Source organism: Dipteris shenzhenensis, chromosome 8, assembly GCF_047967505.1.
Source record: "Dipteris shenzhenensis isolate YYH24624 ecotype China chromosome 8, Dip_SZ_1.0, whole genome shotgun sequence".
NCBI classification, from domain to species: domain Eukaryota; kingdom Viridiplantae; phylum Streptophyta; class Polypodiopsida; order Gleicheniales; family Dipteridaceae; genus Dipteris; species Dipteris shenzhenensis.
Window position 1 is genome coordinate 9,543,885 of NC_141603.1, and position 10,172 is coordinate 9,554,056.

The 10,172-nt window shown below is 45.5% G+C and overlaps 1 protein-coding gene and 1 pseudogene across 2 annotated transcripts in view; both read right to left on the reverse strand.

The window, feature by feature from the left end:
- The window catches only part of LOC147899072 (S-adenosyl-L-methionine-dependent methyltransferases superfamily protein), a 28,698-nt gene extending 18,753 nt beyond the window's left edge, over positions 1 to 9,945 (reverse strand). For both annotated transcript variants that reach the window (XM_087378063.1, XM_087378064.1), the window contains exons 1-6: positions 9,231 to 9,945; positions 7,112 to 7,226; positions 6,806 to 6,917; positions 6,620 to 6,664; positions 6,467 to 6,534; positions 6,271 to 6,325 (exon numbers count right to left, since the gene is read on the reverse strand). In XM_087378063.1, coding sequence (XP_087234189.1) covers positions 6,271 to 6,325; positions 6,467 to 6,534; positions 6,620 to 6,664; positions 6,806 to 6,917; positions 7,112 to 7,226; positions 9,231 to 9,706 — 871 coding nt within the window. In that variant the 5' untranslated portion in view covers positions 9,707 to 9,945. The remainder of the gene's footprint in view (positions 1 to 6,270; positions 6,326 to 6,466; positions 6,535 to 6,619; positions 6,665 to 6,805; positions 6,918 to 7,111; positions 7,227 to 9,230) is intronic.
- Positions 1,785 to 2,338, reverse strand: LOC147899073 (uncharacterized; annotated as a pseudogene).
- Positions 9,946 to 10,172: the final 227 nt, after the last annotated feature.

Consider the following 10,172-nt stretch of genomic DNA (forward strand, 5'->3'; position numbering starts at 1 on the left):
TTCTCTCGTGGCAGAGGGTTCGGGTCGTAGGCCTCGTGGGGAAGGTTTGGCGGATCGATCCTAGTATAGAGCAAGATCAGCTGCAGTTATGGCGACTCTGGCTTTGGGAGGGGCGGGCCCTGTCAGAGCTTGATTGGGACCCAGGTGAGTGGACATGGCCAGAGGTTGTGGCAGGCCAGGGGCCGACCCCTTTCTTCGCTTACAGTACGACATTGGGCAGGAGAGTTCTGGGGAGGATGCAGAGCCGCCCGCCCACCCAGCGGCCCAGTTGGTATGCTCAGGGTATCTCCAGGCTATTTTTGCAGGCCTTCTGGAAGGCCTTGTGGGAGAGCTAGCGACCGCGGAAGATCTCCTACTTCCTTTGGCTTCTCGCCCACAAAGGTCTTCCAGTGGGGAGCTGGTTGCGGCAGGTGGGTCACGATGGACGCTGCCAGATCTGTCATGAGGACGAGGAGTCACCAAAACACTGCCTGTGGAGCTACACTCGCGCCCAGGAAGTGTGGAGGTGGACCTTCGGGATCCTTACTCACGCAGCACCGGAGCTAGGTTTGATCACCTGGGGCGCGTTCTGCTGGTGCAGCACCACACCTGGCTTTCATCAGTTGTTCGAGGCAGGCCCGCAGGACCCCATGTTCCTTATCACACAGGGGACTTGGGGGCCGCTTGAGGGCATCCCGCCACACCTGGCAGAGGCGGACACAGGATCTCAGGAGAGGCAACCAGTCTGGGAGATTATTAGCAGCATCGCTGGATGGCACATTTGGACCTCGCGCTGCGCGCAGATCCTCGGTGGTACCTCTCTTTCGACTGCCCAGATCATGGCCGACATCTAGAGTGAGATTATCCACACACTCAGAGGCCAGTGGGACCAGATACAGGGAGATTCCCGGGCTGGCCTGGAGAAGCGGAGACGTTTCCTCCGAGATTGGGATACGCAGGGCCTCTTCTTCAAGCATACTTCTCAGGGCCTTCAGTGGCGCTATTCACCACCTCTCTGGCTGTTTATTCACACCCGCCTAATCCCTCCGTGAGAGAGAGCTTTTTGTTTCCATTTAGGGCTGCGTCCGATTTGTGAACGCAGCCCGTCAGCTGCAAAACTGACCTCATGTATCTTGTTTTTCGAAGTAATATAATCAGCACTGTTTTTTCGGCAAAGTAATAAAGAAATACCAAAAGGGGCGCCAACTTCCAAGGGTTTGGGACCAATCTCTGTCGTTGTCCCTTGATTAGGAGCGCTCTAGCTCCCAATTTGTATTTGAAATATGTGCTGGGATTTGTTAATGTGATAGCATTGGCTAATTAGTTGTTCAATACCGCCCTCTTGTTGGCCTTGAGGCCAGTTTCAAAGAGTGTAAGGAATTTGTAGATCCCGTTGTCGACTGCTCCTTCCAACAAACAATCTAGCCAATTGCTCCCTAGTAGCCACTAAATCCTCCTCAAACTCCACCCGCTTGCAATTCTTCAAACCTCGTGCACTGACAACAAATGGAAACCAAGAAATGAAACATACAGAACCTAGGAGAAATGCTTCCTCCCTCTGCCATCGGGAATGATCTTCAACCTGCCATCACCTCAAACTGGGATAGTGGACTTATCACCAATGCATATATTACCTCACTACCATCGAAGGTCCTGGAACATCTAGCAGAAAGGCATCGTATGCCTAGAAGCACTACTGTGTGGAATCGATTCTAGAGAATCGCCAACGGTGAGCCGAGCTGCCTCCCTGCTCGAAGAAGATGGAGCTCTAGTATCCATGATCCCCAAGTGTACAAAAGCTGGAATCATTGTCGTTCAGCTAAGGAACTGATACCCTTCTCGTGACTCTGTTGAGGACACTTCCTCCAGTAATGGCCCTTCTCACCACCGTGGTTACTGGTCCACTCGCCCTTTAGAGCATCACGATCTGCATCGGACATCTTCTACCAAGACTATGAATGAGAAGACTTCCACTTACCCTTACTTTTTGTTGTTGTTGTTCTGCCCTTTCAACTCGGGGGCAGCCAAGGCTTCCGATCCTCCACCCTGTAATGGGTTCTTGGAGCCCTCATCTTGGTCCAAGACTATCACCACTAGCTCCTCCCATGTGACAGTGTTCAGTCTCCCACTGGTAATCAAAGAAGAGTAGAACGTTGAGTACTGAGAAGAAACATGGGAAAGCAAAGTGATGGCCATATCCTCTAACAATATCTCCTTTCCAGCTTGAAGAACCTCCTGCTAAAGAGCTTGCAGCTTGTTGTGTGCTCGTGCATTGTCAAGGGCTTCACAAGATTCAGCATGTCAAGGGCTTCACAAGATTCAGCACACGCATCTGTACTTCCAAGGAGACGTGCTTCATGGGCATTACCCTGATGTAGAGAGAGGCTAAGTGCTCTCAAATTTCTTTGTCCAGCATCATGTGCTTCACGTGATTAAGCACCTGAGGTGTACAGCTGAGGAAGACGAAGGAACAAAGCTGGGATACTGACTTGGCCAATCCCTTAGAGTCTGACCACTTTGCGATCATTCTTGGGATTTGTCCAATTTTATAGAAGGCATATCAAAGGATATTCCGAAATAGTATCGCCATTGACTGATCTGACCTCATATAAAGTACCTTTTATATGGGGACAGAATCAACAAGAAAGTTTTAACACCATAAAACAAGCTGTGGTCACAGGACCGGTGTTAAAAATAGTTGATCCCCAGAAACCGTTGTTCCTGGAAACCGATGCAAGTGGCATTGCGGTAGGAGCAGTTCTCCTTCAAGAGGAAAGGCCAGTAGCCGTTGAAAGCAAGAAGCTTTCTCCCTCTCAAAGGAATTGGCCAACTCATGAATTGGAGTTGTATGCTGTTATCCATGCTTTGAAAACATGGAGGCATTATTTGTATGGTTCAGAGTTTTATGTGGATGTGGATCATGATACTCTGAAACATTTTTGTAAACAGCCTGACTTGAGGGGCCGCCAAGCTAGGTAGGCAGAGCTCATGCAGAAGTTTAATTTAACGATTCGGTACCGAAGAGGAAAAGATAATAAGGTTGCTAATGCGTTGTCTCACATTATGCACAATATGAGTTTTACGGTATTAGAGAGTGCTCTAATGACCGAGATTAGAGAAACTCAAAAGGTGGACGAGTTTGTCCTGAGCTTATGGCCTAAAGCTCATGTGTTTAGACCCGGGGAAGAAAAGGATGACCTGGCATCCAGAAAAGGCCAAACATATGCAAGATATACCATAAGGGATGGTATGCTGAAAAGAAATGGCAAGGTTGTAGTACCTAGTCAGAATGATCTCAGGCAGAGAGTCATTCGACAGTGCCATGATAGCCCATGTGCGGGACATCCAAAAGTCGAGAAGACATATGATCTCGTGAAGCGAGATTTCTTTTGGCCAAAGATGAAAAAGCATATTCATGAATGTGACACGGTGTTTTTTGTGTCAGTAAGGCCGAGCGGGTAAAGCCACCCGGACTTTTACAGCCCTTGGAGATACCACTAAGTAAGTGGGAGAGCATTTCCATGGACTTTATTGTAGGGCTGCCTACGACACAAGGTGGATATGATTCTATCCTTGTGGTGGTTGATTGTCTAACCAAGATGGCTCACTTCATTCCGACTAGAGAGTCTATTAGTGCCCCGCAAGTGGCGGATTTGTTTATTAGACATATATTTCGTCTGCATGGATTGCCTAGATCCATAGTGTCAGACAGAGATGTCAGATTTACCAGTCATTTTTGGACAGCGGTATTTGAGATACTAAGGACTGAGTTGGGAATGAGTAGTGGGGATCATCCTGAAACGGATGGTCAGACGGAGAGAGTCGACCATATTTTAGAGGATATGCTGAGGGCATATGTGTCATTGAAGCAACATACATGGGACAAGTGGTTGCCATTGTTAGAGTTTGCCTACAATGATAGAAAACATTCCTCTACAGGGTTCAGTCCGTTTGAGCTGAACTATGGTTAGATGAAAACCGGTCTATAAGAGAATTTAAGGATGGAGAAAAAGTTTTTCTCAGAGTTCCTTCGCACTCGAAGTTGTTAACTTCAGGAGAGTGTGCTAAGTTATCACCTCGATACTGTGGGCCGTGGTTAATTCTAAAGAGAATAGGCAAGGTAGCCTATAAATTAGAATTGCCACAGGGTTGCAAGGTGCACCCGGTTTTTCATGTTTCTCGTTTAAAGAAGTTTTTGCATACAGGTGACTCACTAATCGAAGGTGTGGTTTTGTTTCAGGAGATAGAGGATAATGCAAGGCGCAAACCAACAAGAATCCTGGACCGAGGAACAATGCAAGTGCGAAATCGGAAGATACCCACGGTGTTGGTTGCATGGCATGGTCAGCCTCTATCAGAAGCTACCTGGGAATCCGTATACCAGTTGCGGAGAGTGTTCCCAGACTTTATCATCGAGGACGCTGATGTCTGAAGAGGGAAGGAATGTTACGCTCTAGCCGAGGTAGCATGACCTCGGAAGAATCAGTCGACATTTCCCATAAAGGATCTATGTTTGTAATATATCTGTTTGCGCTTCATGTAAATGATCGAGAGGGAATTAATGTCAAGGTCCTGGGTGAGGGTTGATAGCACCAGACTAGGTGGGTCTAAGGCTAAGGCCTAATGCAAGAAATGTGCCTAGGGGCAATTGTAATTACAGTATCCCAAGAGAGGGGTGAAAAGATGCATTAGGAAGGCCCTATGATGATGACATGTGGCATCTAGATCCATCTAGGGAGATGGGGCTTGTTGGAGTTAGTGAGAGAAAGAGAATGAACTTTTACGTGATTTTGATTTTCGATACAGAATCTCTCTGTGTGCTCTCACGCTCTAGCAAGGATATGGCTGGGAGGAATATCTGTGGTGCTCCTCCTGTGATCTGCAGTAGTGTAGAATAGGATATGTACGTAATACATCTCCTGCCATCTCGTGAGATGAGCTTGCTCTTGTAAAGGGAAGGTGTGTGGAAAAGAAAGGAAAGAAGAGGCTGCAGGCTGTCTGCAAGGTGGCATCTTTCAGCGACACCTCCTAGCTCCTCCTCCTTGTCCCGAACTGTCCATACCTGCTCCGCGATCAGCAGCAACAACTGACTGTCCCGGGTGCTCGCCTGTGTCCAAGGATTCAAGCTTCCTTGTGCCCTCATAGCATGTCAAAGGTGCAGCAGAAAATACGTGACAAGGAAAGGAAGAGCAGAAATGCGATTAGAGAGAGAAAATATCGCACAAGAGTATGCAAGAAATGTGCTGGAAAACTCTGCTTTTACTGCTGAGAACAACCAAAGGCAGAACTGCACCCTTGACATGCTGATAGCATGTCAAAGGTGCAGCAGAAAATACGTGACAAGGAAAGGAAGAGCAGAAATGCGATTAGAGAGAGAAAATATCGCACAAGAGTATGCAAGAAATGTGCTGGAAAACTCTGCTTTTACTGCTGAGAACAACCAAAGGCAGAACTGCACCCTTTTATACCAGGGGGGGAAGGGGTGTTTCATTTGGTATCATCGCCTACTCTGTTTGCTTGCTTCAAAATTGTCTACTTGCTTCCTATCTGTGCTTGAGGTTTCAATTTCATTTTTGGTGTTTGCAGTTTAATGATCGAATTCGAGTTTGATTATGTTCCAAATTCACAGCAGGAGTAGAGCTCACGCATGCTCCTTCTGGCCTGTGAAATAGTGTGTGGTTTTCTCAGCGATTGAGAGGCTGTGAATTTCGTTTTGCTGTATAAGGGCAGAGATTCAATCACGAGGGCACGTAATCAATCACCCAAGTGTGGACACATATTCATTGTATAATTATTTTCCACTTTTCCATTTCTTAGTTTTAGGGATTACTAGGCATCTCCAGTGCATCCAATTGTGGGTGCGCGAATCACACGATGTATCTACCTCTTGGTCTCATAGGGTTCTTTTGGCCTTCTGCACACATTACTCTCTCTCTCTCTCTCTCTCTCTCTCAGCACTTATCATTTGCATTCTGTATTGGAGTGGATGCTCGTTTAGTAGCTCCGCCCACACAGCTTGTTTGTATCAGGATTTTTCACAGTTTCATAGACCCATCGGTCTTTCGAAGACTTTAATAAACTCTCTCTCTCTCTCTCTCTCTCTCTCTCTCTCTCTCTCTCTGCCCACATGCACCCATTACGTATATTGATATTTCTGCTCTCTCTGTTCTCTTAGTGCACATACCCATGTGAATGTGCAGACATTCACCCAGTGAGTGCATGAGAAGACCACAGCAAGTGTTTTCTCTGTGCTACCGTGTGTTCCCTAAGTTCAATTGTTCACAAAATCACCATTTGCATAGCGCTCCGAAATCGGAATAGATGTATCATATGTAGTCACCGACATCTGCACACCATACAAAATGAACTGTGGTGAGCCTTTGACATGAAAGACTGCAATGGTCTACAGGTTGTAAAGCCATCACAAATCTTAGCATTGACCTCAGTGAGATTGTGCATAAAACGTTTGATATCTAGTGATGGCCACCTGAACATATCGTAGTTCACCATTCCCTGAATCCTCATCATAAGGTTGTACACCAAGCTCTCTGATCCCTGAAAGAACAGGACATGCGCCTGGTTAAAGAAAGTAATATTTCCAAGCAAACATACAATGTGATACGTATCCTAAAATACTTGCCTCTTTTTAAAAGCTCGACGGCTGCATTGATTTTCGGGTGGTGAGCTGACACAAACATCATTTTAACAGTAAGCCCACAAGAATATATCGTAATTTGCAGGGATAGCATATCTGAAATTTTGAAAATGGAGAAACTGTATAACACAACAAAACCAGCAATATTTCCAAACTCTGTGAAATGCGCACTTCGACAATTAGGAATATCTGTAACATTATGTGTGCCCTCAAGGTAGAGCCCTATGACTGGATTCTTTGATGTCCCTTTGACAGCCAATTTTGCTTTGCACCTCCACTCGCACTGATCCAAAGCCCAAGCATAACCCTTGTGTTAGAAAAACATTAAGCAGCAGAAAATGAACAATTTACACAATGAGAAGCGAAAATCAGACCATACTGCCTGCTATCAAACTAGGAAAACCTTCCTGGGAAGGGAAACATCACACATGACTTCAAATATAGGATTGATCGCATGCCAAGGAGGAAGCACCTCACCACGTTGCCTGTTGTCAACTTTAGGTCTTGGATACCATGGCAGCGGAAAAATCTTTGAGCATCTTTAACAATTGGAGGCTGATCCAATGCAGTTTCAAAGACGCAGCCAGAACATCTGTTCACACCACCACAATAATAAAGCATGAGATAGCAGAGCTACAGCACACAGGCAAGAGAGATGTGGATAAGCACTGATGTCCTCTTGCCTTTCCTGACCTTAATATTTTCACTTCTCTACACTGTCAGAAGATGTAGGCAATGCCCAGATCGGAGCCTCCAAATAACATGGACTGGGCTGTAGATATGGGCTAGGAGGGACATACAGATGTGTATATAAACCCAACTATGGGCTGTTTTGACGGCATGGTCATTCTCCTTAATCGCTTAAAGTGAATCCAAGACCAGCTTTTGATGAGAAGATGCAGCAATTCAGCAGTTGTGTATATAAACCCAACTATGAGCTGTTTTGAGGGCATGGTTGTTCTCCTTAATCGCTTAAAGTGAATCCAAGACCAGCTTTTGATGAGAAGGTGCAGCAATTCAGGAGTTTCACAGCCATCTGTTGACTGTGAACACATTTTGGTGGACATATCACAGGGCTGGGGAGGCCCCCCACAACCCACCCACACACACACACACCAACCCACAGCGACTGAGTTGGTCCCGTGTCTGGCTCTATCCTGACTTGTCATAGCAGGCTCCTGGCAGGGCAGGGCCTATATTAGCTGGTTTGTGCCAACATTTTCTCCATCTAACCTATGAGACAACATTATTCGTTATAGTCTTCCCTAAAGAAACAATTCAAGCAAAAAATACTTTCAAGGCACATTGCCAGCAACATGCCCCTAAAGACAGCATTAATTATGACCATATCAACACTCTACAACTTGGACGACAAATTCACAAGGTGAAAAACACACACCCCCCACAATCCATCTCTTGATCTTTATTGATAGCTCATCTATCTACCTAACTACCTATCTATCTATCTTTCGCATTTAGCTCATGCCATTCACTGGAGATGATAAAACCAATCAATTCGATGACGAATAATAGGAACTAGCTACCAGTACATTCCCACCGATTGCATCAATATCCACCAGATGGTGCACACCATATCTGCCCACCAGATTGTGCGCTTCATATATGCCCACAAGATGATGCATACCATATATATCTACATGAATCTACTCTGAGAAATAGTGCTCTTGACAGTCACTGGTTGAAAACCATAAACTCCATCACGCATTGCAGGGACTAGCTACTATGACATACCCACCGACGTCATCAGCTGTCAACCATGGCTGTAGACCATAGTGTGAACAAACGCTCTCACAACATAAATATCCACACCCCCACACACACCGTATACTAGACAAAGCTCTCGTGCCTGGACACACAAGGGCGTGCATTAGAATCCATATTCTTTTCATTCCAGTCAATGCTTTTAAGAAAAAGGTTATTTCATCTCAAATTATTCCACATGAAAAAACTTATAAGAGCAAGGCAGCACAAGAATTATTACTATTAGCCCCGGACCAAAATTTGAATTTAGAGATCTACACGTTTGCTAATATGGCACGAATGTATCCAAGATGGACGTAGGCACACAGTGTGTTACACCCATGCCTCAGAATCTGCCATGGAAAAGCGAGAGTAATAAAACGGTCATCAACCCCATGATAGTCATCAAGAAGATTGGACAACCAACTCCATCGTGCATGGCAAGGACTAGCAGTGACATCCCCACCGAGTTGAGGGTTTAAATTTAAATTTGTAAGGATGCAAATGCGTGCATATTACACCCCACAAAACGTGCATATAAATTTATCCACGTACATTGTGGTAGTTCATAGCCCAAATTTTCTTCAATTAAGCTACAACTGCTCGCAAAGATCATTTGAGTCTCCCCCAAACAAAGAAGTACAAGCAACAACTGAGCCCAAGCTACAAAAAAGCCCCTAGGCTTTCATAGATATCCATCGTATAGTTACCTAAGCGTTGCACACACAAAAAATAATTGATGACCCAGGTAAAGTCTTAAGATGTTGAAAGAGATAAGTGTTTTAACTTGACCTGAATACATTATGCAAAAGGATTTTATAGCCCCTCGTTGTACCTATTAAAATGTTCACAGTTGAGGTCCTTCGCGACTCCAGCATCATGAACAGATTGTGCTTCGCCCTGCGCCTCTTCTTCTTCTTCGTCAGAACTAAAATTATCGGCATCTTCATCATCCACCATGTCTTCATCGTCTGTTTCTTCTTCATAGAATGCATCCAAAAATGTTGGGTTGGATTCTTCTACCCGCTCGTGGTCAGGCTCTGTTAATGTCTCCTTGTGTCTGGGTTTCTCAAATTTAGTGGTAGAAAGAACTCGCCGACCTTCTCTCCAAGTTCTCAACAGTTTGGGTGGTTTGTCCTTGGACTTGGGATTGGATGCAACTTTTCGAGGCCGCTTGGAAGGCTGCTGCTGGGTGGAAAGAGCTGCGAAAGCGAGGGGGAGGTTGAAGGAATGAGAATGAAGAGGGGGCGAGGCTGTACCACCATAGCCATGATGTAATGAAGCTTGGAGAATGCAGCCTCCTTTCTCCATACTAAGCTTGAATGCTTCTAAGCTGCAATGCAAAAGCGATATGGTGGTGCTATGTGGTTTTCTTGAAATGGGTATTACTTCATTGAGTGAGGATGCTAATACCTTTGAGTCCCTGGGTTCAACTCTCTCAGCAAAGGATTCACTTGAAGCACATTTACAGCATGCTTGTACTCCAAACGTGATTGGGTAATATAAAATTTGACAAGTGGGAAATGTGGGTGGGTAATGGTGGTTTTCTTCAAATCGGTACTACTTCATGAGTAAGGATGCCTAGTACTTTTGCGTCTCTCGGTTCAACTCTCTCAGCAAAGGATTCACTTGAAGCACATATATAGGATGCCTCTACTCTAAATGTGAGTGGATAATGTAAATTTTGACAAGTGGGGCGGGTGGTGTTTTGGGAATTAGAAGTTTGAGTCACCATGGTGGTGGCCGAGGGAGGGGAGATTGGTGCACAAGTATGGGA